Genomic DNA, 27,341 nt, shown 5'->3' with positions numbered 1-27,341 from the left:
ATATTGGGCGGATTGACCAATGCACCCTTCTGGTTGATGATGTTCTCGAAGTACTGCAGCTCGCGCAACCAAAAATCACATTTAGAGAATTTGGCATACAACCACTCACTCATCAGGGTCTCTAATACCACTCGTAAGTGTTCGTCGTGTTGCACTTTGGTCTTGGAGTAGACCATCATATCATCTATGAATACCGACCGATCCAGCATCAAACTGCAAACCTGGTTCATGAGATCCATGAACGTTGCTGGTGCATTGGTGAGCCCGAATGACATCACCAAGATCTCGTAATGACCATAACGTGTCCTAAAGGACATATTTTGTACATCATCATCCCTGAATCTCATCTTATGGTAAAGTGAACGCAAATCAATCTTGGAAAACAAAGATGCACCCTGAAGCTGGTCAAATATGTCGTCGATACTCAGGAGTGGGTAACGGTTCTTCACTGTTAGCTTATTCAACTCCCGGTAGTTAATGCACATCCTGTGTGAACCTTCCTTCTTCTTCACGAATAGGATTGATGCTCCCTAAGGTGAGCTACTTGGCCTAATAAATCCCTTGTTTAGAAGCTCATGTAGTTGCATAGACAACTCTGACATTTCTGATGGTGCCAATTGATACGATGCCTTGGCTATTGGAGCCGCACCAGAAACCAAATCAATCCGGAATTTGACCTACCTCTCGAGAAGGAATCCTATAAATTCCACAAGAAACACATCGGGAGAATCCCAAAAAATGGACACTTAACTCAACACCGCCATTCCCTCAAATCGAGTATCCACCACATAAGCCATGAACCCGGAACAACCCTACTAAAGATATCTCCTGGCCCTCATAATTGAACAGAGGGTCAGCCCATGCAAACCCCCCTCTTTAGGAATAAACAGTTCTCCCCCACTTGGGTTTTGAACTCTCACTAGCTGGTGCTCACAATCAAGCATGGCCCCATTGGGGCCCAACCAGTCCATCCTAATAATAACCTTCGACTCTCGTAGAGGAATGGACACCAAATCAATAGAGTAACTGTCACTGAACAAATTTAGGACACCCACGATGTACCCTCGAAGCACTCATAGAAGGGTCATCTACAATATCAACCGACAGTGGGTAATTTAGAATCATGAGAGGATCACTAAAGTTCTTGCTAAGCGCAAGAGACATAAAGGATCTAGTAGCACCTGAATCATACAACACATGAGCAGCCATACCATTTACTAAAAAGGTTCCTATACAAGATCAGATATAACATGAGCATAAATAAGGAAAACAGTAAAAAATATGAATAACTCACGTACCAGTAACCACATCCGGTGCTACACGAGCCTTGTCGGTGGTTAGCTGAAATGTCGTGATCTTCACCACATGTGTCTCTATCTTGCCCTGATGGCCATCAGTAATCCCCAAGGTGGCTGGTGTAGGTGCCACCACTATCCCTCCTGACAATCTCGGACAATCAGCCTTTTTATGGCCGTTCTTATTGCAATGAAAGAAAATCAGAGCCCCCAGGGGCAGTCCCTACCCATATGACCCGTCTAACCACAACTAAAATGATGTGTGTAAAATGCACTAGTTTTAATCATACTAACTTAAACACAAAGACAAACACACGAAAGGCATTGTTCCTATCGTTTAGCAGTTTAGTTCAGGTAAGAAGGGTATCGAATACAGGCAACGGTAACAACTAAAATTAATACTAATATTATCTAAATAAATCAATTAATAAAAGACGGGGGTTCTCTAGTTTTGCAAGACTAGAAACTTAAACAATCAATCTAACACTCAAACAAAGACAACTAACAACTAAGAAGAACAAGAAAGGACAACTAGATTCAATGATAGAAGAAACTTCTATTCAGATTTGATTCACTTATTCCTATGGTTGATTTCGTGGCAAGTGCAATGGATCAATATGTCAATGGTTACCGATTCCTAATGTGATTGGGTTCATGTTCACTATTACAAATCCTTTAGTAGACAAGTTAATCCAAACTGTGTCCAGTTGATTAAGCTAAAAAGTTTCCTAGTGTTCAGTTCGTATCAAGTAAGACTTCTAATAATAGCTAATCAAATTTGTTCAATTCAATCAACTCATTTGTGGTTGTTCATCACACATGCTCATACATTGATTTACATATTTTCTAGTTAACCCTAGTTTCATGTTCACTATTCCTCGACATACAATCTTGTGTTCACAAAACTATATGATTCAAGCAATCAAGAAGATGTTCATGCAACTCAATAACTTACTTATTAACGGAAAATATTTATCATCAATACATAAGGATCTTTAACAAGCTTAATAAGATGAATAACCAAATCAATATTAATCCAACCACTCAATCAAACCATGTTCACAATAATATCTCATCCAAACAGAAGTATAAAGCTATTAGCTCATATCTACTGCGAGTAATAGCCTAAACTCAAAATCTAGTGATTCAAACATGGTTAAAAAAAGATTAAGAAAAGAAGAATAATTAATTGTCTTTGATCTCTTCTAAATTGTCTCTTAGGTTGAAGTCTCAAAAACTGAAGCTCCAAGAACATTTCTGATCTTCAATAATCACAGCTAGCCTCCAAAAAGTGTTAGGGTTTCGGGGGCATATACGTTGTCTATTTGTAGTTACCAAAAATCAACCCAACTCGTCGATTTTTTAAGACCAACTCGATGAGTTTTTTTGATAATCCGCGTATACAGCATGTACGACAAGGCATCTTCGAATCAGTAACATTCGGACCAACTCGTCGAGTCCGTTTGGAATCAACATTTTCTCAAAACACGAAATTCGTCCGAAATTGTGTCGAGTTTTCAGAACATTTTGGAATCTGGTCAATCGGAGTTATAGTTAATGAGATATGACCAAAACACTTACGAAGGGTCAAGCGGTCCATCAACATCCTTCTTTCTTAAAAATTCAAGATCCAAGCTTCTAATCGCCAATTCCGCTTCCTTTTCCTTCCGAGCATGTCTTTATTGCTGAAAATGAAAATTTAAAACTAATTAAGCATCTTTTGTTCATTATTTGAGATAAAATTAACATAAAGTATTAAGATTATGCATGACTTTTATGACTAATTAAGCCCATATCATAAAACATGCTAAACATACCACTCGACATGCCCTACTTTACGGCTTTCCGCACTTACTACAATGACTTCGGCTATGCTAGTGTCTGCTGTGTGAATCAGAGGTCTTAGGCTTCTTAACCTGACCCACTATTGTCTGCACCTGCTCTGACTTAAGCTTCGTTTGAAGCTCCAGCTCAATCTCCCGCTCACATGCCTTCTCAATCATATCATTTAGGGTCTTGCACTGTAAAAAGCTAACAAACTCCCTGATTTCATCCCTCAACAAGTCATGATATCTCGTTTTCTCTATCTCCTCATCCGCAGTGTACTGCGGAACCAACAGTGCCATCTCACGGAACTTGGTGGTAATCTCCACCATAGTCTTAGTAGTCTGGTAAAGGTCCTGAAACTCCCTCGCTAATTATTTTACCTCGATCGATGGTGCAAACTCCCTCTATAATCTCGTAACAAACTCCTCCCAAGTCATGACCGTCACTTCGTAGTCCCCACAACTCGGCCAACCTCATCCCACCAGTCACGTGCTCGGTCCTTCATCAGGCGGTACGCAAATCCTACCATTTCCCCTTCTGGGCAAAAACTCATCAGCTAAGAATTCTCCATGTTAGCGATCCAACTTTGGCTAGCGTTGGGATCCTTAGACCCAAATAACTCTGGAGATCCACACGCCTTGATCTCCCAATGAGGGAGGTGGCGCTCCTAACTGACCCGCAACAATCTTGGCTAAAAAGGACTTGAGCCGTTCATCCATAAGCTCCATAATCCCTTCCTTGATGGTACCAAACTAATGGGTTTTATATGTTATAAAAAAGTTATTTTAGCGGAAAAACATCAACCCTAAGTTCACATGCACCCCAAAGGATCTATGTTCTCATCATGATTTGGAAACAACTATTGAATATGAGAAACCCCAAAAGTACATTACTATTTTCAAAATTAAGAAAGGGTTAATAGAAATTACATACATTCAGTTATTATAGAAAATAAACTAGTATTCCTTCTTGATTTGTCTTTAGAATGCAAGCACGAGAAGTCTCGTTCCTCTAATGGCTCACACCCAAACCCTAGAAAATTGGAGGCTTAAGATGAGAGAGTAGAAAGAAGAATATTTTTGGTTCTAACTCTTATATAAGGGATAGCCAAAAATATGAATCCCATAAGGCCTTTATATAGGTGACTAGAGAAGCGAGGATAAGGCAGGTTTCCTTAGATAACCCTTATCCTTTTTCTTACCCCCTAAGGATTCATTGCCTTCCTTAGAGCCCATGCAAAGCTCTAGAAACCCTCTAGAGTTCCTCTAGAACTATCCCCTATGGGAGGTTCTAGAAATTTTCAATGTTCAACGTTTGAACATTTTCACCTTTATCCCCTGTACTTTTCGTTAATCCAATTAATCCCAAAATTAATTCCAATTAATTTCTAATTAGTTCTAATTTAAATATTACTATTGCTAATTAATATATTATTCTCATAATACATTAATAAATTATTTATTTTGATTTCTAGTTAATTTATTAATCATATAATAAATTAATAAATCAATCCCTGTCTCCAAAAAAATATTCCAGTCAATTTGTAACATCTCAAAAATCACAACAAATTTAAACATTTCAAAACAACCTATTTACTAAAAAAGTGTTTACATAACCATTTTTCCCAAAAACATTATTAAAAATTAGAGCCTCACAAGATCAACAGCATAAAACCAAGGATGTGTACGCTTACGCCTTCACCTTGTCACAGTCCTCAGAAATACCTAAAACATAACTAAAACTCCAAGTTAACGATTAGTGAGTTCTCCCAAGGAAGCACAACATAAACATAACAAAAAACAACATGCATATAGGGCCTTCAGCATGATTGGACTGCCTCACTAGGGCTACAACCTATTTAGATCGCTCCTTGGGCCTTCGGCCTGACTGGTCCACCTCCCAGGCATTAAGTCTATCTGGACTGACCTGGGTATCTTGGCCTTCACTCCATCCATTGGTTCGCCTCAATCCAGTAAATCATAATATATCAATACATACCATTATCAATCATAATAGATAGCATAGGCAGTCCTACAGATCCACCAATCTAATCACATAACCAATACCACATAACTCAACATTATAGCATACAACAATTCAGGATATCTAATCTTATGGGTTGGCCTTGGTGCCTTCGACCCATATATATAGTGAAGAGAACTCCCCTCACAGTCTGAAGAAAAGTTGAATGATACAATGCTCCAAATACCGACTCTACACGCCACCTATTCAACAAATAAAGACCAAGGCTCAACTATAGCTTAAAGTACCCAAAATACCCTTAAGCCACACTTGGGTAACCATGGTCAAAGTCAAATTCAAAGTCAATAGGTCAAGGAATCAACTTGGTCTACTCAGCCGAATACACAGAGTGTACTCAACTCTTATGTTGGGCATACTCGAGCTTTGACCGGGGTTGAGAAATTGACCACATACGCACGTCGTATGCTCATAAACTCATTTCCTCAATAAGAGCTTAATACATTAAGATCTCACATCCAAATTTCAGATCCAAGACCAAAATATCACTAAGAGTCATAAAGTTTCCAACTTTATGACTTTGCATGTCCATTAATTGCTTAATATACAAAATCTCAACATCTTAATGCCTTAAGACCTTCTATAGCATGCATGGATCAACACTAATAATCAAAACCACATTTTTATGACTCAAGATTCCTCATAAGGTCTGAAAGGACGAATTATTTGGTTAAGATCATGCCATGCTCAAGAATCACCATATTTGGGACTAAAAATGCCTTAAATGGAGAAATAGCTAGATCTACAAGATTTAATGATCAAGGAAGGAGATTTTTACCTTTTGGAGGCAGCTAACGAGTAAAGAATCTGAGATCCAAGCTTCTCCCCAATCTCCAATTTCTTGTACCAACTTCTTCTTCTTCAAGAACACCACCAAAGCACACAAATGAGCTCAAAATGCACTCTTCTCACATAGGGTTTTCTAGAGGAGCGTTTTATCAGATGGAGGCTAATGAGGGAATGATAAATGAGGTTATACTAATTCTTATATATGGACCAAACCCTAAAAATTAGGGTTCGAGGTTTCTCCATGTATGCCCTACATACACGGTGTACGCTTAGCGTACTAAGGTCCGCCCTAGTACGCTCGGCGTTCACCAAAATGCCACTATGGGCCATTCTTGCAAACCTTCTCAAACCCAAGGGTCAAAATGCAATATTCTTTCATACGTAGGGCTAAAATTGAAAATACCTCATCATCGGGATGTTACAAAATATCCCCGACTTTAACTAGACTTCATCCTCGAAGTACGTTGCCGTGAATAACTCAGGATAATGTTGCCGCATCGCCTCCCAGGGCCAGTTAGAGCCTTTCCGATGTTGCCATCGAACCTTTACCAAAGGTATCTACTTGTTGTTTAACTCCTTAATCTTTCTCTCCACTGACACTATCGGCCTCTGAATATAATTGAGGTGCTCATCGACCTGAATATCATCCAAACAGACCACTACTTCATTGTCCAGCATGCACTTCCGCAACTGCGAAACATGGAAGGTACTATGGATCTGGCTGAACTCACTTAGCTAATCCAACTGGTAGGCCACCCTGCCTACTCTGGCAATCACATGGAATGGTCCAAAATATCGGGGACCCAATTTCCACCTCTTACTGAAGTGTTTCACACCCTTCTAGGTTGAGACCTTCAGTAGTACCATATCGCCGACCTAGAATTTCAACTCCAATCGGCGTCGGTTGGCATAACTCTTCAGCCGACTTTGAGTTGTCTACAGTCTCTTCCTGATCTGCTGAATAAGCTCCATGGTTTGAAGGACTACCTTAGTACTTCCCATGACTCTGTGACCAACCTCGCCTAACAAACTTAGGTACGACATTTTCGACCATACAGGAGCTCATAAGGCAGAGCACCAATGCTGCAGTGATAGATTTTGTTGTAGGAAAACTTTGCAAGAGCTAGGTAGGAATCCTAACTCCTAAAAAAGTCTATAACACAGTCCTGTAACATATCTTCAAGTGTTTGGATGGTCCGATCACTCTGTTCGTGGGTCTGTGGATGATAATGTAGGAACAACAAACTTTTGATCGGTAGATTCTAAACAATAAAGTGAATTAAATAACAAAACAATGATCAAAGATGTGATGAATGCTTAATATTATCAAAGCTTTAGAAGAGTTCAACATGAAATTTTCTGTAAAAGCTGAGTAGGGAAATACAATCGATAACCCTAAAACAAAACATGCATGCATAATCAATAGTCTAACCCTAACAAACCATAATGACGGATGAATAGGCCCAATCCACTAACATAAGACTAAATACGTACATAAAAAATTGACACAACATATTAAATAACCTAACAATCTCCCCCTTTGTGTCAAATAAAGAAAGGAGATTCTTCCTTATTGCACTTTCTCAACCTTGAACAACCGAGTCATCAGATTCAGAAGGGTATTTCGGATCGTGAGATACCATCTGATCATGTAGGTAAAACACTTCTGATCATCTGCATTGTTGGACTTTGTAGCTTCAACCAGACCTAAAATTTTTCTTAAAGTAGAGGTTGAATATAGATGCTTGTCGCGTAAGAAAAATATGCTATTTTGAACATTTCCACCTTCCCTTCGTTGATAAACCACGTTCCAATTTTCTTTATTGATATTTCCTAGATTCAGCTTTCGGATGTCCTTCGGTTCTGGTTTAGGATTCACAATAGGCTTTTTCTTTAGAACATAAGCTATTTCTTTGTTCATCTTTACAACTTCATGAATATAGCAAATAATCATTCTTTTCTAGTGAGCAACAATCGGTTCATACGTCTGCTCATTCTTCGACAAGATCGGGAATAATGAAATCTAGTCATTCGGATGCATACATGGAAGATCAGCAAGAGTGAAATCAAATTTAATACGACTTAATCCCCTAAATCCTTTAAACTTGAGATTGATTAAGCCATCAACAGAGAAAGGAGCATTAACCTTTACAAAAATGATCATTTATAAGCTCCAGATTTGCAATTGTAGCCTCCTATACTTGAGATAAAAAGAAAAGAGCTTATGATTGACGTCATACGCCGAAAGTGGTGCTTTCTCAACTTTGTCAAAGCATCTGAATAGGAATGCTCTCAGAGTGACTTGAAAATCAAACTGAGAATCCAGTGAATTAACCAGTTCAAAGGATACCATAGTCTCCAACCAATGTAAGCTTGGATTGTTGACATCCTTATTCAGAATCCTTTCCATGGTCCAAGGAGGAAAAATGGATTCTTGTTTTTTCAGAGTAACTTTCACAACCATACCTTCCCTTTCTTGAGCTTCTAATTCTTCACGAACGTGCAAAATATTTATGAAGCTCTTTATCCCTCTGTTTGCTTAAAAGATTTTCTCCTTCAGATAATACTTCCTCTTCATCATCATCATCAATAATCTTTTCTTTACCTTTTGACCCAGAAGCTTCATTACCCTTCTGGTCAACTTTCAGTTTCTCTTCATAACGCTCATCGGAGTTTGGCTTAGTTTGGGGTTAGGGTTCTTCTTTCTTTGTTTCTTTGGTAACATTATCTCCCCCTTGTTTTGGAATAATGCTGCTTCCCCAAACACCCTCCAGTTGATTTAGCAGTGCGAAGACAGGCTTGAGTTTCTCAGTGAGGTGCTGTCAGACTTAAATCCTAAGCATTGAGTCGTGAGTTTCAATGAGGCTTTGCAGGTATTGGTTTATATCTGAAATACAACTTCGGGACACTGCCTTCTTAGACTGCAAGTGATCCAGACGTGTGGTTGTGTAATTCAGTTTGACAGATAAAACCTTGGCTTTTTCAGCTTTCTGAGCCAGTTTGTCCATGATCACATTTTCAACCGCAAGATCTTTCTGAAGCTGCTCTATCTTCGAAACGACAGCTGAAGCATTCACTTAATAGTTGTCAGCTTTGAGTTCACTCTGAACTCGAGAAATAGCTTCTTTTTCATTTTATAGAGTGGTTCTGAGACTCGTAATGACTTGGTTGGCAGCTACAGTGTTTTGATCTGAAGAGCTTCAGACGTCCGTCATGAACTTCATAACTTCAACAAGTACTTTTTCGACTTTTTCGGTCATATCCCTAATAGTTTTCTCAGAATTCTCAACTGCTTTTGTAGACGCAGCGAGGATTTTGGCATGATCCTTGGTTAATGTCTCAATTAGTGCTTTATGAGACTGAAACGAATACTCATAATTTGAAAATGATTTGGAAGACTCAAGAAGAGAATCTAATTTTTCATTGAGTGATTTAAATTGCTCTTTCAACATAGAGGCTTCATCTTCATCACTGATTTGATGAACTCTAAAGGGGCTAAAGACAAAATCATGTATATTTTCCTAATCATCCCCATACATGATATTAGGACCGTCTTCGTGTAGAGGAGAAGCTGTTGAAGTGTTTGGACCAAGAGTAACACCGAAATCATATGCCCCCGTATCATATACGTTGACACTAGACATTGGAGTACTAAGAAAGGTAGAAGTTGTAGCTGTAGAATCTGAATATAAGGGAGTGGATAGTGGAACATAAATTTGTGGTTCAGAAACACCCATATATATATGTTTGGTAGTGGTGCAATAGTGATGAGAACGATTGTGGTGATAGAACAAGAAGTGATGTTCAGAGAAGGTGGAGGAGTGTGCTTCTAAAAGGAATCAGAAAATGGCATAGATGATGTGGGTGGAGACGATACCTTTGTTATCGGAGTGGAGGTTTGAGGTGCCGAGGTCGCAGCAGTGTCATCAGTTTCATGTTGGATGGTATCATCCCTTCGAATATTTGAAATAGTCTAGGATTCCAAATCCTCTTCGGCGACTGGAGAAGGAGACTTTGGTTTGTGAGCTTGCTTTTTAACTTTCTTTTTCATAGTCTTAACCACATCAGTCATTGGGCAAGGACCTGATGAAGGCAACTTCCGATAGGCATTGACTATAGCATTGTCTTGAGGGACCTTTACGAGCATGACCTCTAGAATTAATCCAGTGAAACTGAACGTAGTTGGATCGGACAACATAAACATTGACTTCTATAGGATCAAAATCATAGCAACAACAACAATATCAACAAAAGAAATGTTAAAGTGAACCAGAGCTCTTTTGAAGATAATGGACTAGAACCAAGCATGGGAAATTTCATCATTGCGATCGGCAGAGGATGTGCTTTGAATAAGTTATGGCCAGAGAATAGAGCCATAATCCAAGTTGATGTCGTGATACAAACCGTAAATGATGGTTATAAAGAGCTTACTTGTATTGTCGGAGCCGAAAACGCATTCAGAGAAGCTCTTGAATAGCAAGGTGAAAAGACCATTCCATATAGGAGGAAGGTTAGACTTCTTGAAATTGGATAAAAGAGAAAGCTCACCATTATATCCCATTTGAAAAAACATGTGAATAAGATCAACCAAAGAAATCGAAATAGGATCAACCAGGCCCTCAGACGTACCAAACCCTAGCATTCTGCATAATCGAGCCTTGGTACTGGAGGTTTTTCGAGAGGCGACCTCAAAATTAATCACGTCATCAGCAAGAACATAAGATGTAGTGGATAATTCCTTTGAAATATGGATGAGAGGAATGGATTCTGCCGTGGTCAAGGCTTGAGACAGTGGCGTGAAACACAAACACTCAATCATCGGTTGTAAGGTGTATTTGTAGAGTGAGGATGTGAGATCATGGATCAAATTATGACCAGGTTTCACATTTAACATGCCCATAGAGGTCGATAGGTCAGCAAATGACACAGTCTCAGACGAACCAGCCATGGAATTAGTAAAGAAGATGATGGACATTAAGTAGAGAGAGAAAGGGGTTTTTCTTTGAGAGTATTTTGTGAGCGGTGAGAGAAATAAACCATCAAAAACCCTTCTTATACGTCTGAGATAAGTGGAGAAAGAAAATCTTGATGTTTGATGTTCCCAAATCCCGTAAAAGAAGCCTGGGATAGTGTGACAACTATTGTGTGTCAGGCGGCATTGTAACTGACACACGTGATGTCATGGATTTGAAAAATTGATGCGCCTGATTGATATCTTATCCATAATAAACTGCCATTTCAATTCTGCTCTTTCAAAGTCAATCACCAATCACCATAACCTATCTCGGATTAATCAGTAACCAATCAGGATCAGAACAAGACTTTAGAAAAATCATAAAGATTTTTGTGCAAGAGTGTGCCAAAGAAAAACAAATAAAGCAATTTTATATCAATGGGATTCTGTGATGTCAATTTAAAATTGACAGAAAAGTGGTTTGATCCCAGGCAACGATCTCTTCCTTCAGAATCAAGAGAGAATTGTAAGTGCTTGTGTGGTTTCCCGTTGAATTACGATCCTCTATTTGTTAAGAAATAATGAAAGGCTTCTTTTCATAGGCTAATATGGGTGGCTGAAGCTCCAATTGAATTCCGAAACTCAACATATGTTCAAAAATCCGAATGAAGTACTTGTTAGACTGGTAAAGTTGTAAAAACAAGTAACCTTCGGATATATTTTGAGTAATAAGATAAAATTTGAAAATCTCAAGAAAAATAAAACTAGATCTTTTGGGAAGAAAAGTCTTGGGTTGAGAGCATTTCATAAAGATTACTGAAAAGAAAAATAAAAATGAGATTTCATGCTTTTGAAGGTACTAACCAAAATATTATTTGTGTAAATTCCTTGGTGAAAAATCTTGAACATATTAATTGTTTACCGTCAATTCAGAAATAGGTTTCAAATTTTGGGTTTCACTTAAATCGTGGTGATAAAAATTTAAAGATCATGAACACAGATGTTGTGTAACCATAAACATCATTAGTAATTTCTGAGAGTCTCAAGGGTTACAATTGTGAAAGCAAATGTGATGGAGAAATAGTAAGATGGTTCCAAAGAGGTGTACCTCTACTATAAACGAAGGACTAAGCAGTCAACTCTTAACTCATTGTGAGAAGGGTAAGGTAGCTCAGTGACTTAGCACTACTAGAAAAACAGCCTTTTACGACGCTCATTGTGCGTCGTAAACGGCTCAGACGACGCGCAAATGCGCGTCAAGGAAGGCCCTGTCATAAAGAGAGACGACGCGCATTTACTACGCTCATTTACGACGCACAATTACGACGCGCGTTTACGACACGCAATGCGTATCAAGAAAGGCCCTGTTATAAAGGAAGACGACACGCATTCGCGTGTCGTAACCTTACGACGCGCATGTTAATGACACGCAATGCGTATCAAAAAAGCCCCTATCAAGAAAGGCCATGTCATAAATGAAGATGACACACATTTTTGCGTATCGTAATTTTAAATTTTTTTTTTAAAAAAAAAATATTTATGGATTTACTTATTTTCATATTAAATTTGCATTTCATGTCACATAACGGAAAATAAAATACCAAATACAAATAATACAATGCATTGCACAAAAGTTAATGTTATACAAATAATCATTCCAATAGTAGACAAATGTAACATTTCAACATTTTTTATATAATTAACTAAATTATTAGCCAAATTTCCTAAAATACCAACATACGTTTCTATGAAGAGCATTAACACTATTCTTTTCCATCAAAAACTTCAAAACCTGCATAATTAATTTAATGTTTAACTAGATATTCGAGCTTCTAAAGCATTCATCTCCTTTTGACGATTTTGGACATGTTCTTCTTGTGCTTCCATATCTCTCTTAAGTTTACTGATTTCATCATTCAGTAGATTCTCCTATAATATAACAAAAGGAAACCATTTTATAGTTAAGATCTCACAAACATTATTTCCATTCATGTATATGTATATATGAATGTAATGATTACCTGTTTCAAGCTTATAGATATTGGAATCAAGAAATGATCATCTCTAAGATGACTAACAACATGAACCATTGAACAAGGATAACATTTTACATATTAGAGCACTTGGATGAAAGTATCACTAAATAACTAAAGTAAGAAAAAGTTACCATCTTGTGTAAGATCCTCAAATATTTGCATGAATTTAGTCTTAAGATGAGAAGGTTCCATAGTAGCAGTAAATTTCCCCAAATTTGTAGCAGCAGATCTTCTAACCATTGGCATATCATCTTGACACAACTGACTATATACAAACCTCTAATATAAGTGTTCTTATCATTTCATAATGAAGTAATGCCTATAAAACCTACATACAATAAAAGGAACACTAAAAGCAAAAAAAAACCTATTTTGCAAATATCTAAGATTAACAATAACTTACCTTCACTAGAACCATAAAGCACTTCAGCTGCAGAAAGCCGAGGTATTGCCATATATGAAGACATGTAAACAGAACTTGAACCATGCATTTGTGCAGCTTTATTCTTGGACACAAAGCTTGTCATCTTGTCATGCAACCGTACACTAGCCTGGCAATGCACGATTTATCAAAAAAAAATTCCGAATGTATCTGATAAGAACTAGAAGAAAGAAGCCCATGAGTCATACATCTGCTATATGTGAATGGTGAAGCTCTAGCCATACAGGATCAGATCCTCTAGAAGGACCTCTTTCTTTTCTGGAAGGCCACCTGTTTTGCTTGCAACCTAAGTAGTATAGTTACTTGATTTATAATAGCAAAATAACGGTATAAAAAAACTTGATGAACACTCCATGGCTAGAAACAGAGCCTAACCTCATGAAAATATTTATTCCCATCCATGTTAGGCATTGCATATGTAAGAGTTAAAATTATATGTAAGAGTTAACAAAAAACAACAAGTTAGGCATTGCATATGTAAGAGTTAAAATTATATATTGTGATCTGAAACACGCTCAGGGTAGCTTAAAGTCATAGCCACTTTGATAGGAACTCCAACCTAGAATAATAAATACTCCCATAAAAAAGAAAAAAGAAAAATGGGGAAGCAAGTGAGTGAGAGTGAGTGACCTCTGTAATCTTTAGATTAGGTTTAGGGGAGATAACTGTCCTTCCAGTATACTCAAAACGCTTCCCATATAAGTTTTTCCGAATATGCCCTTGCTTGCCTTTTTGGTGTTACTTCATTACACATTAAAACAAGAATAACAATGGATATACATGTGTATGGGTGTACTAATTGATATGTGTACACATCTACCAAGCTTATAATTGCAACATTAGAGATTGATTCTTATTATTATTACCTTGTGTGATTCTGCATCATCACCACTAATCTCGATAGCCTGGGCTCCTGCTTTCTTGAATTTTTCATAAGAGTCTCTGAATGCACATGCCTAAAGATTGCATAACAAATATTGTTTATCTACTCATATACTTTCTAGACGAGAATCAACAATAATTTTTCCAAATATGTTTAAGCATCCAACATTAGCAGATGTAAGCTTCGAAAAGATCATTTCTTTAAGGATAACGACATGAGAAAATGTGATTCGAACTTGTTTAGTGCAACCAGGGGTTTCATCAGCAAGGTAGAAATAGACCATAATAGTGCATGAAACATAGTTTGGTAGACTAAGAAGTATTTGCGGCCCATACTATTTGGCCCATACTGCATGTCATACATTTAGAGCATTAAGCAACCATGTCATGTCAGATTAAAGTTTTACAAGTAAATAAAAAGAGAAGGAGTAGAGTAGACATACTGAATTATGTATTGATTGGGCTGAAGTTGATGACAAAGGTAATGCAGCTCCATGGGTGTTATGCAGAGTAGTTTGTTGCGTTGTAAAAAATGACTTGATTCCAAATTCAGAGTCATTGTTTATCTCTGGTTGTAAAGATTAAAGATTAGGATCCCTTAATTTTATGTTTTATCAGCAAATTATGTAAAATAAATATTACCTCAAGAGTATAGTGCGAATTTGAATAGTGAGAATCCATTTATCTTTGTATATTGGTACATCCATTCAAGCTGCATAGAAACAAAATAGTATAAGAAAAAAGAAATTCCGAACAATTTTAAATTCAAAAAATGATCGTTAGTATATTTTTATTCTCTCTTTTTTGTTGTATTAAATTCTTATAACTTTTAAAACATATAATTTGCTCTCGTTTAATATATTACTTTACATGAATAATCAAAAATACTTATGATATGTTACTTTAACTTTTCTTCTGCTGTCTCCAAAAAAAATGGGACATTGCAATGTAAATTAGTCAAAATTGTACCACAAACAATAGCTAGCTTATTAAAAACATTTTGACATATGAGTTTTTAAAGATTAATTAGCACACGAGTACCTTCCTCTTAGTATATGTAGGCTTAATTAAAGGTTATCAGATTTCCTTTTTATACTTACTTGTTGTGTTAGTTGGCCAAACTCAATCAACGAGAAAACTAACTCTGAAACTAACTCTGTAATTACCCCTGTAATCGATGAGAACTGAGAAGCATCAATAACATCCTTTCATAAGAGTTTTTGGTGCTTGCAAGTTAAAAGCAACTTTAGGTACTGTCGAACCCTTCTGTGAGTATCCCATTGTCTGACCATTTTATATACTATATCTTACCAAACACTTTTTTCATCCCCTTCATTCTTACATTAGGTTTTTTCACTCAACGAAGAAGAAATAAAACTTGGTTGTAGCATTTCATCGACCACCTGGTGTGCATCATCAAGCTTGTCACAAATTAACAAGATCTCATTTTCTTTTCTACCTTATTCCTACTATCATTTATTTTCTTTAATTTCAACATCAAATCCAAAGCTCCAAATCTCTTAAAAAATCAAGATAGACATAAATTCGCATTAAGCTAGTCAACAAAAGCAACAAGAACAAATTATTAAAAATACTAAATGATAGATCCTTCTTACCTTCAAGTAGATGCCTGTAAGATTATGTGTGTGAAAGGCTAGGAGGTTTTGAGACCACATAAACACATAATCATCAACCTGAAGAAGAAGAAGAAGAAGGATTAACAACAAAATGAAAGATATAGAGAAGAAGGAGACAAAGCCCATTATCAACGTGGTCTCCTCACCTTCAACTTAACAAATTGAAACATAAGAGTACCTGAATCAAAAGACGATTAAGCATCATATGAAGATGAAGAAGAATCATTGAGATCAATGATGTTTGAAAGAAATTAGGTAACAGTATGTTGACCATCACCTTGCTTGGTTTGATCGAGGACAAATTGGGGGATTTTTTTTGTAAATTGATGAAGAACATATACCGATGATGAAATCAGCAAACGACAAAAGGCGTAAGATGTAAGAAGAAGGCGCATGATGATACGCAGATGGTTGCAATTAAACAACAAGAATTCTCCATGCCGATGCTTATACAGGTCTTCTAGAGAGAGAAAGAGGAAGACAGAAGACACCAACCTTAATATGAAGCTCTATTATCAAGTCGGTGTAGCAAATAAAGAAAAACATGGAGAGATGTTCGCCAGAGTGTCATCTAATCCCAAATCTGATCTTCAACCTTCGGTTTCTAATCTTCAACCTCGAACTTGTGCCCTATAGCTCCTCACAACCCCTTGACAACCTTTGAACGCCACCTCACACCCTCACCTGCAAATAAAAAAAGAAATAATAAGAAGGGAGAAGAAGGGTTGTGATCGAGCTAGAGGAAGAAAAGAGGAAGAATACGCACATCATTTCTTTCTTCTTTCTTCTTTCTTCTTTCTTCTTTTCGCTCTCCAACTCTGGCTATAAATACGAAAGCGCAAGAGATATTGAGAGAATAGATAAAGATCGGATCGGAGATGTTGAGTTTCATCCTGTTGAGCAACTCGGTTTCATGGGAGTCGCATATTAGGTAACAGGGAGAAGTCGTGTTCCCCTAATTTGCTTGAATGGATGAAGAAATAGGACCAAGGATAGAAGCACAACTAGACTAGGGTTTGTAAACATGGGGAGTCATTGTAGATGGAGTAGGGTAGAGGTGAAGAGGAGTGAGCGGGGTACTTCAAAATTTTGGGGGATTTTCCATGTTTCTAGTGGTGGCGGCTGCTAGGTTTTACAGAGAGTCGCAGGGGAGAAAATGAAAGAAGATATTACTATTTCAAATGTGTTATGTTTGATTAGGGTTTGCACATAGAAGGAAGTGAAAGTCGATCGGAGAAGAAGGGGTTTGCAGAGAGAAAGAAGGGATAGAATGAAGTTGATTTGGCGGGTGTAGAGAGTAGAGAGGAAGAGGAAGCGGGTGTTCAAAATTTTGGGGGATTTAGTTTCCCCCCTGAGTCCCAGAAACGCCTGTTTATTAAAATTATAAAGCGACATTTGTAGAGGACGCCCTTTTTATTATAGGTGCCCTCCGTGTTTTTAATATTTTTACATGAGACACTAATTTAAGGGCACTCAGTAATGCGCGACCTAAATCCTTAAAATTTTTGAAGAGATGACACTTTTTTAATGTCGCTCTCTAATGCGTAACATAAATCAAAGAGCGTCGTGTTTTGCGCGTCGTAAAAGGTCTTTTTTCTAGTAGTGTATGTAAATATCAAGCTGATTGGGTAGAAACAATCGGAGTGAAAGTTTCATTAAGGCTTCAAACATAGAGTCTCAGAGGCTTGGGTCAACACGCAACATCATGCTTCTAGGGACACTTTAGCTAGTACAAAGATTCATAATTTTATATCTGTCCCATCGTTCTGAATTGAAGATTACAAAAGGTGTACTTGAAATAAGACCACATTCTAAGAATAACACACACACACACACAATGAAGAAAATATTTTTTTAGTTTTTGAATTTTTTTGAAAAAGAAATAAAAAAATAGAAATAAAGAAAAATATTTTTGGAGTCTCTAAAAAAGAAACAACAAGAGAAATAAAGAAAAATACTTTTGTGATTTTTGGAGTTTCTGAAAAAAATAAAAACATAAAATAATGTAGAAAATTAAGAAAAAAATAAATAAATTCAAAAATATAAATGAACAGTGGCTTCCGAAGCATTCCGAAGCTCGGAAATAATCGGAAAACACATAATATACAAAGTATATAGAGGCGTTCTGAAACACAGAAGAACAGTGCGCTCCGAACCATTCCGAAGCTCGGATCATGAACAGTAAAATCTGAATGATTTCGAACGCTCGGACTTGAGCAGTAACATCCGATTGATTGCGAACGCTCAGACTTGAACAGTAACATCCGACTACGAATGGAATTTCTAAACCGATTCAGCCTCTATCATTCTGAGAACTTGCAAAATACGATTGAATGTTGCTTTAGGTAAGGCCTTCGTGAAGATATCAACAATTTGATCAGAGGATTGATCAAAATGCACTTCAACATTTACATTATTAACGTGATCCTTTATGAAGTGATATCTCAGTGCAATATATTTAGTCTTTGAGTGTTGCACTGGATTATGGAAAATTCGAATTGCACTTTCGCAATTGCAGTATAATGAATCCTCTTCATGTTTATCCAACCTCTAAGCTGACTTTGAATCCATACTACTTGAGAAGTACACGATGTAGCTTTTATATACTCAACTTCTGCAGTGGATAAGGAGATGCATTTTTGCTTCTTGGAATGCCAACTAACTAGTTTGCCATCTAGAAAATGACATCCTCTGGTTGTACTTTTACAATCAAGACCGCATCTACCAAGATCAGCATTAGAGAATGCTTGCACAAAGAATCAAAAACTTGAAGGATACTAAAGTCCAAGAGAGATGGTTCTTTTGAGGTATCAGAGAATATTCTTTATAGCAACCATGTGTTGTTCACGTGGATTTGCCTAAAACCTGGCACAATAGAAAAAAGTAAACATTATATTCAGACGACTAGATGTTAGATACATCAAAGATCCAATCATTTGTCGATAAAGAGTCATATCAGCTACTGACTTGTCCATGGATGGTGTAAGCTTCGTTTAGGCTTAGTAAGGTCTTCGTTTAGGCTTCCTGGTTGATGAATATACCCTCTGAACTCTGTCTAATATTTAAACCAAGGAAAAAGTTAATAGAACCCATTGAGCTCATCTCAAATTTAGTTTCCATCCATTTTCTGAATTCAGCTGCAAATCTAGGATTAGTAGTGTTGGATAAGGTGTCTAAGTCCGTAACTATTTCTGGTATGTATTTGACCCGACTCGGCATGATCCATTTGGGTTGCATGGCATCATGCATTTGGATAGACAAAATGAGAGAAATAACACTTGTGGTTTATTAATATATTATAGGTTCTAATATATTAATAGTATTATTTATTTGGTATTGATAAAGAATTAATTTGGAATTAATTAAGTGATCAAAAGATAACTAATTAAATATATGGGTTGATTATGTAAATCATCCATAACTTGTATAGTGGGCAAAGAGGCTCCATGGATTTTCAAGTTGGGTTAAACCCATAGGATGCTCCATGGATGTTCCATGAGAGTTACAAATCAATGGGTCATGGAAATGAAGAGCCATGACACATTTGGGTCTACATGGTGTAACCCTAGATGTGTCACATTATATAAGGATCATCTCCTCCACCAAAATCGGCTACACAAAGAGAAGTGAGGGCTAGGCCGATTTTTAGAGTGTTTGTATTCTCTCAAAAGTCATTCCAAAAGCATTTGGTGTTGTGTGAAGCATTTGAGGCATCACACTTGGGGTGCTAGGCTCACAAGGTTTCAAGCAATCAAAATCAACTATGAGGTATGTAATTTTAGCCATCCTTTAGGATTAAAGTTCCCCATGTATGCTAGATAGGATTATGGACCTTTGAAACCATATTTTGCATGTATTTTAGATAAACATAGATCCAAGGTTTGTTAGGGTTTCATGTACACTTAGGAAGTGTTAGAATGTTCAAAACCCATAGGTGGTATTAGAGCCTAGGCTTGTTTGTTAAATACTTGAAGCAAAATTGTTTTTCAAAAGCCAAAAACTGTCCAGACAGGAAACATCGACGAGTTCTGGCCAAAAACTCGTCGAGTTTGTGTGTTATAGCATGAACTCGACGAGTTTGCCATCCAGTGAGCAGTTTTTGGAGCTTGGCTGCTGTAAATGGACTAGAAACTTTACCCTAAACTGTTTTTGGTGTTATAAAACTTGTTTTAGATGGTGTAATGGTTGTTCTTATGCATTTACAATGGCTAATATCAAATTTTCATGATTATATGTGTTCATATGTTCTTGAAACTTTGATATGAATATTCATGTTCTTATGAGTGTTTGATAGATCATAGGAATTACTTGTTTAAATGTTTAATTCATGATCTTTATGTGTTTTAATGGAGTCCATAACTTTTCCTCAAGTTATGGATAACCAAAAGTCTCTTTTTGTTAAAAACCATTAAAAGAACACATAAGTTATAAAATGAAGAGTCTTCATATTAATAACTCATAAGTTATGAGTATGAACGGTTTTGTAAAGTTACAAAACATGCCCTCAAGTTTTGGAAGAAGTAAAGTCATGATTAAAACTTTAGTTCCAACCCTTAGATTTTTAAAAGTTAAAAATCAACCCTTATACTTTATAGTATTATAAGTTAATATATATATATATATATATATATATATATATATATATATATAAATATATATATATATATATATATATATATATATATATATATATATATATATATATAAGATCAAGTCGTCTTACCGCTAGTACGCCTCATTCACGAAGCCGGTATATAAGGGGGGGGGGGGGGGTATAAGGTTGTTGCCTATAAAATGGCAACTTAATGGGTGTCCACTCTCACCCACCGCTTCCTTGATCGGTGGAGGGTCGTTAGCCGAATGGGTAGGACAAGGACTTATAAATTCTCATTAAAAGTATGATGAATATTATAAAGTAACTAAAATGTTTTATTAAATTCCTAATCTTAGTAACTTTAGGAAAATGTGAATAAGGTGATAATCCATGAAATTACACTTTACACTTTGTTTAAGTCGTTGGTGGAGCGTGTGTGGTTAACCAGCACACTAACTTGGAGTTAACATGGTAGGTAAAGGGTGACTTAAGGTTTATCATAGTATCGGTGGAGCGTGTGTGGTTAACCGGCACATCGATTGAGTGATGAGCATTAAGGGTACCAAGTGATTTGCTTGGTTACTTCACACCTCGTTTTGTGATCCTCGGTATCACAGTCACAAAACTTGGAGGGCACATGAGATTGAAACATGCCTTTGAAAAGTTCATTGAATCTCAAAAGAATCTAGGAATTTCTAAGAACCAATTAAAAAACTAATATTTATATTTCGTTTTTCATTGTGGAAATTGGTGAATCGTCATTCACCTACCTTTCAAATATGTTATAGGTTGGATTACAACATACCTCTTCTAAGTTATAATATATTGTGATTGGATCCTAGCCTTAATATTACATTTGGGTGTTTTACTAAGGACTCTCTTAATATCTAAACTAATCTTGTTCTCTTCTTTCAGATGTCTTCAAATAATACTACTTTTGGCTCTAATCCTATTGGCTCCTTTACCCTTATCAACTTGTGTGGGAAAGTCACGTTTGATGGATCCAACTTCAATGAATGGATCAAAAACATCAGGATGATTGCCCGCTACGAGGACAAAGAATATGTCCTCGATAAGGAGCTTAAGGAGATTGATGAGACCATTGCTACTCCGCAGGAGATCGCTGACTTCCGGAATCATGAAAGAGATGCCACCAAACTGGCATGCATCATGATGGCCACCATGACAACAGAACTCCAAAAGTCTTATGAGGACTTCTACCCTTTTGTAATGCACCAAGATATGATGGAAAGATACCATCAGAGTGCTTGTCAAAAGCGGTATGAAATAATCTGCTCCATGATAACAACCAGGATGAAGGACGGAGACTCCATCACGAGCCACATGCAGAAAATGAAAAGGTATGTGGATTGTTTGCTGAAGCTTAATGTGAACTTCCCTGAGGAGCTTGCAATAGATATCATTTTGCACTCCTTACTCTCATGCTATGATCAATTCCGCATGACATACCACATGAATAAGGAAGAAGTCACACTCAGCAAACTTTAGGGAATCCTAAAGACCGCAGAAACATGTCTGTTCTTCAAGTGGAACCAAGAAAGGTTTCATCACTCCTTCTTCAAGTGCAACCAATAAAGGTTTCATCACTCCTTCTTCTGACCCAAAAGAGGCTGAATGCTTCTATTGCCCTGAAAAGTCGAACTGGAAGCGGAACTGCCCAAAGTACTAGCAACATGTGAAGTATGGGAAATTTAAACCCAACCATACAGGTATTTACACTATCTTATCTAATAACTCACCCTATTCTAACTCTTGGGTCCTTGATACCGGTTGCGGTATTCATATCTATATTGATTTGCAGGGACTAAGAAGAAGTAAGAATGTGGATCATGGAAGAATAAACTTAATTATGGGGAATAGGAAAGCTTTACCTGTCACCAAGATTGGAGTTTATACTTTATCGCTAAGTAGTGGGTTTAATTTAGATTTGAATAAATGTTGTTATTCAGGCAAGAAATATTATTTCCTTTCATGCATTGTACAAACAAGGTTTTACCTTTTCATTTGATAATGAAGTTGGTTCGATTAATGCTTTCTTTAATAATGTCCTTTATTTTAAAGCATTATCTTATGATGGTGTGTATGAAACTGTATCTTTAGTTGATAACTTAGGAAATAATGTATTGTGTATTGATTCTGTTAATGATAATAACTTGGATAAAGCATCATTATGACATTGTCGTCTTGAACATATAAGCAAGAAACACATAGGCCAACTCCAAAGGGATGGAGTCTTGGAGTCATTTCACCTAATGTAATATGATAGTTGCGAATCATGATTACTTGGAAAAATGACAAAGTCACCCTTCACAGGTTCTTGTGAGAGGGGTGAAGGTTTGTTGGATCTTGTACACACGGATGTGTGTGGACCCTTCAAACATGCCACAAGGGATGCTAATCGTTATTATTTGACTTTTACTGATGATTACAGTAGATACGAATATGTCTACTTAATCAAGCATAAGTTAAAGACTTTTGAAACGTTTAAAGAATTTAAACAGGAAGTCAAGAATCAATTGGGCAGGAACATTAAGATGCTTCGATCCGATCGAGGGGGTGAGTATCTTAGTTCAGAGTTCCTCGGCTATCTTAGGGAATGTGGGATTGTCTCACAGTTGACACCTCCCAAGACACCGCAGTTGAATGATGTGGCTGAGAGGTGTAATCGAACCTTGTTGGATATGGTTCGTTCCATGATGAGTCAAGCTTTGCTACCAATATCATTTTAGGGGTATGCCTTAGACACTGCCGCCCATATCCTTAATCCAGTCCCTACAAAGAAAGTTGCCAAAACTCCTCATGAGATGTGGACTGGTAAAGTACCCAAACTAGACCACATTAAGATTTGGGGTTTAAAGGATTTCTTGAGACGCGAGACTCATGATAAGCTCGAACCTTGAGGTGAGAGGTGTATTTTCATTGGCTACCCATAGAAATCCTTTGGTTACCTCTTCTACAAACCTAGTGAAAATGTGGTCTTTGTAGCTAGGAGGGCTGTCTTTCGAGATAGAGATAGTTTATAAGCCAAGGATACAGTGGGAGGCAAGTTGACCTTGAAGAAATTCAAGAGTCAAGTGGTGAAGGAACTTCAAACCATATCACTCAACTTGAGGAGGAAACTCCTGTTGAGCCAATTAACAAGTTTGTACCTCTGAGGCATTCCACAAGGGTTAGGAATGCACCTAAGCGTTACTATGGATTCCATATTACTGTGGAAGGTGATACACTTATCAGTGATGAGACACTGATAGGTCTGGATGAACCTAACAGTTATGTGGAAGCCATGGCAGTCCCTGAGTCAGCCAAATGGAAAGAGACCATGGACAACGAGATGCAGTCCATGTATGACAATCAAGTTTGGAACTTGGTTGAGAATGTACCAGGTCGTAAGACTATAGGGTGCAGTTGGATCTTCAAGAAGAAGACCGACATGGATTGTAATGTACACACTTATAAGGCACGACTGGTTGGAAAGGGTTTCTCACAAACTTCGGGAGTTGATTATGATGAGACCTTTTCTCCAGTAGCCAAGATTAAGTCTATTAGGGTTCTGTTAGCCATAGCTGCATTTCATGACTATGAAATATGGCAAATGGATATCAAAACCGCTTTCCTTAATGGAAAGTTGGCTGAGGATGTTTAAATGAGTCAGCTAGAGGGTTTTGTCAATACAAAGTACCCTAGTAGAGTGTGTCAGCTTGAGAAATCCATTTTTGGATTAAAGCAACCACCTCACAAATGGAATATTTGCTTTGATGAGAAAGTCAAAGAATTTGGCTTTTCTAGAAGTGAAGATGAATCTTGTGTATATGTCAAGGCTAGTGGGAGTATAGTTAGCTTTTTGGTATTGTATGTGGATGACATACTACTCATAGGAAATGACATCCCAACTCTGCACGAAGTTAAGTCCTGGCTTGGGAAGTGTTTCTCTATGAAGGACCTAGGAGAAGCTGCCTATATTCTAGGGATAAGGATCTTGAGAGACCAGAGTAAAAGACTAATTAGACTTTGTCAGAGTACCTACTTGGATAAGCTGCTGAAGAGGTTCAGCATGTAGGAATCCAAGAAAGGAGAGTTACCCATCCAGAGTAACAGTAGATTGAGTATGACACAAAGCCCTAGTACTGAGGCTGAGATAGCAGAAATAAGTCGAATACCTTATGCTCCGGCTGTAGGATCGATCATGTATGCTATGACGTGCACTCGACCTGATGTAGCCTTTGCTTTGAGCATGGTCAGCACATATCAGGGGAACCTTGGCAAGGCACACTGGACTGCGGTAAAGAATATCCTCAAGTACCTACGAAGGACTAAGGACTGGGTCCTTACCCTCGGTGGGAGTGATGACTTGAGAGTTGTAGGGTATAGTGATGCTAGCTTTCAGACTGATAGGGATAATTTCTGCTCTCCTTCAGGGTGGGTCTTTACCTTAAATGGGGGAGAAATTTCATGGAAGAGTTCCAAGAAAGAAACAGTGGCTGATTCAACTTTTGAATCAGAGTATATAGCAGCTAGCGAGGCAGCAAAGGAGGCGATATGGCTAAAGAAATTTATTGGAGACCTTGGAGTTGTACCAGCTATTAAGGTGCCAATGGAAATTTTCTGTGATAGTGAAAGTGCAGTTGCCATAGCCAAGGAATCAAGGGATCACGGGAGCTCTAGTCACATCGACAGAAAATACAATTTCATCAGACATCGAATAGAAAAAGGACTCCTTGTGGAAAAGAGGGTATCATCGGATGAGAATCTAGCGGATCCCCTCACGAAGGGACTGACTTGGGTTAAGCATCTCCAGCATGCTCGGAGCATAGGTCTGAAGGATGATATTAGTTTTAGTAGTTAGATAATCTTTGAAATTTGTAAAGTGTAGTTGACATTAGATGATGAATAAAAGGTGTGTTTATTTATGAGTAAAGTTTTGCTATCTGTTGTCAATCGTTTACTATATTTCTTTTGCATGTTTTGACTTCTGGAATAATTATGTTTGGTATATCATATTATTCGAACCACCACAGTCGGTCATATGTCGGAAGTAGGTATGAGTCAAGACTGTCATGAGTTGGTTGTAGAAGTCTAAGTAGTTGGACATGGCTCCAACACTCATGAGTGTTCACAAGTTCTGAGCATTGGAATCAACCCACACTCACTGGAACCACTTCATGAAATTTATCTCGAGTGATCGTGAGACGATAATATCATATAAGTCTTCAAACCTAGAGATATTTTTTTTTTTGCATGTGAGTTGGTTATGCGTTGATTGTATGACAAAGCATTGGTAACTCGATGTTATAAAACGTGCTTTTGTGTATAATTCAGTAAGTTTATAGCAAACATATGAGTTGAAGTTTATCTGTTCCTTCTTGGATTAGAAGCTGATATCTGGGCCCCTCGATGATTTTGTTTTGACCTATGTACCGAGCCCGATCAGAACTAAGTTGATGTGTTCAATTATGTTCTTTGTCAAACAAATACGAAATCGGGAAACAAACTGCTGGACAATAAGTAAGACATTGTTCCATGTATTTGTCCGGTTGATATCTTGAACAGAGGATTATATTATCACTTATCTTAAATGTTGTATCATCATCTTCTCAGTTCCCAGTGACCTTGAAAGCACTACAATTGCTGATCGGTTCCTAAAGTCATACTTGCAGTTATAGTAGACTTTGATGGGTTTTATGCATAAGAAACAGTCCTATGTGCTCATACAAACCCTAATGCTTGGATCTAGGTTTCTCTATTGTACATGCTTTGAATCCAAGACTAATAAAATTAGATCTAACATATTATAAACTGAATTAGGGTTTATAGAATCACCTTTGATTGTTATATAGCAATAACAATATATTCCTGGCTTGGATTGGCCTTAGAAAGCTTAGTGCCTCAAGTGCTACACCTCTAATGGAGTCACAAACACCATATGCAACTTGGATGAAGAGGAGAAGAAGAGAGGCTGCCAAAAAACGGCTGGAAACCCTAATGGAAGACTTGTCCACGTTTTTGGGGCATAGGGGCCCTTTATATACATGTAGGCTATTAGGGTTTACAACTAGGAAACCCTAATATGACTGCTTAGGCCCTAAGCAGCCCATGGACTCCTTAAACATATCCCTTGGACGATTTCTAATGGGCTTCCCATAGAATTCGTCCAACCTATATATTATTAGGTGATCCATAGCCCAATTATAATTATCTTATAATTACAACTTCAGTCCCCTAAGTTTAATTAATCCCTTTTAGCCACAAAATTAATTATCAATTAATTCTTGACTAATATTAATTAAACAATATGATTTCTCCTTTAATATATTATATATTAATAAATCATATTTAAACCTTTCTCTCCTTAAATCATCCTACATATTGCTATGGTGAAGGCAACCCAAAAGGACCATGCTCATAATCGGGTCAAGTACATACCAAAATAGTTATGGACTTAGACACTAATCCAACAGTCTCCCACTTGGATAAGTCTAATAACTATTTTCCGTACGACTTCAAAACCTGATCAGCAATCGTAGCTTTCAAAAGCCGCTGTCAACTCTGATCTTATCAGATAGCGTGTCCTCTAGATAAGGGATTATATATTCCTCCATTCTCAAGATATCGTATAGACATAAGACATGAATTTCAATCATTCTCTCTATACTATTTCCCGACTTCCGATTTACGACGACTGACAACAGACTACAATTGAACACATCAACTTAGTCTCGACTTGCCCAAGCTCTTAGGTGTCATCACTAAATCATCGAGAGGCCCATAGATATCGCTTTTATCCCACTTTGGGTAAAAGGAATGGATAAACTTCGACTCAAATGCTC

General features: G+C 37.3%; 1 protein-coding gene across 1 annotated transcript; it reads right to left on the bottom strand.

Annotated features, from left to right (window-relative positions):
- Positions 1–13,243: 13,243 nt before the first annotated feature.
- Positions 13,244–14,549, bottom strand: LOC128134180 (uncharacterized). Its single transcript, XM_052771657.1, has 4 exons — positions 14,433–14,549; positions 14,250–14,339; positions 13,345–13,492; positions 13,244–13,269 (listed from the first exon to the last, which is right to left on the bottom strand). Exons 1-4 carry the CDS (start codon positions 14,547–14,549, stop codon positions 13,244–13,246), a joined length of 381 nt encoding a protein of 126 aa, XP_052627617.1.
- Between the last annotated feature and the right edge of the window lie 12,792 nt (positions 14,550–27,341).

The sequence above is a fragment of the Lactuca sativa genome, chromosome 5 (assembly GCF_002870075.4).
Source record: "Lactuca sativa cultivar Salinas chromosome 5, Lsat_Salinas_v11, whole genome shotgun sequence".
Classification (NCBI taxonomy): Eukaryota; Viridiplantae; Streptophyta; class Magnoliopsida; order Asterales; family Asteraceae; genus Lactuca; species Lactuca sativa.
The sequence above is the reverse complement of the archived record's forward strand: the minus strand, read 5'-3'. Positions and strand labels throughout refer to the sequence as shown.

What these genes read in the sequence shown, in the direction of transcription:
- LOC128134180 (XM_052771657.1), bottom strand. Translation starts at nt 14,549, where the DNA reads ATGGTCTATTTCTACCTTGCTGATGAAACCCCTGGTTGCACTAAACAA. An exon ending in CGAAGCTTACATCTGCTAAT is followed by an intron (nt 14,340 to 14,432) that starts GTTGGATGCTTA and finishes TGCAATCTTTAG; the next exon opens with GCATGTGCATTCAGAGACTC. An exon ending in ATGATGCAGAATCACACAAG is followed by an intron (nt 13,493 to 14,249) that starts GTAATAATAATA and finishes GTGCATTGCCAG; the next exon opens with GCTAGTGTACGGTTGCATGA.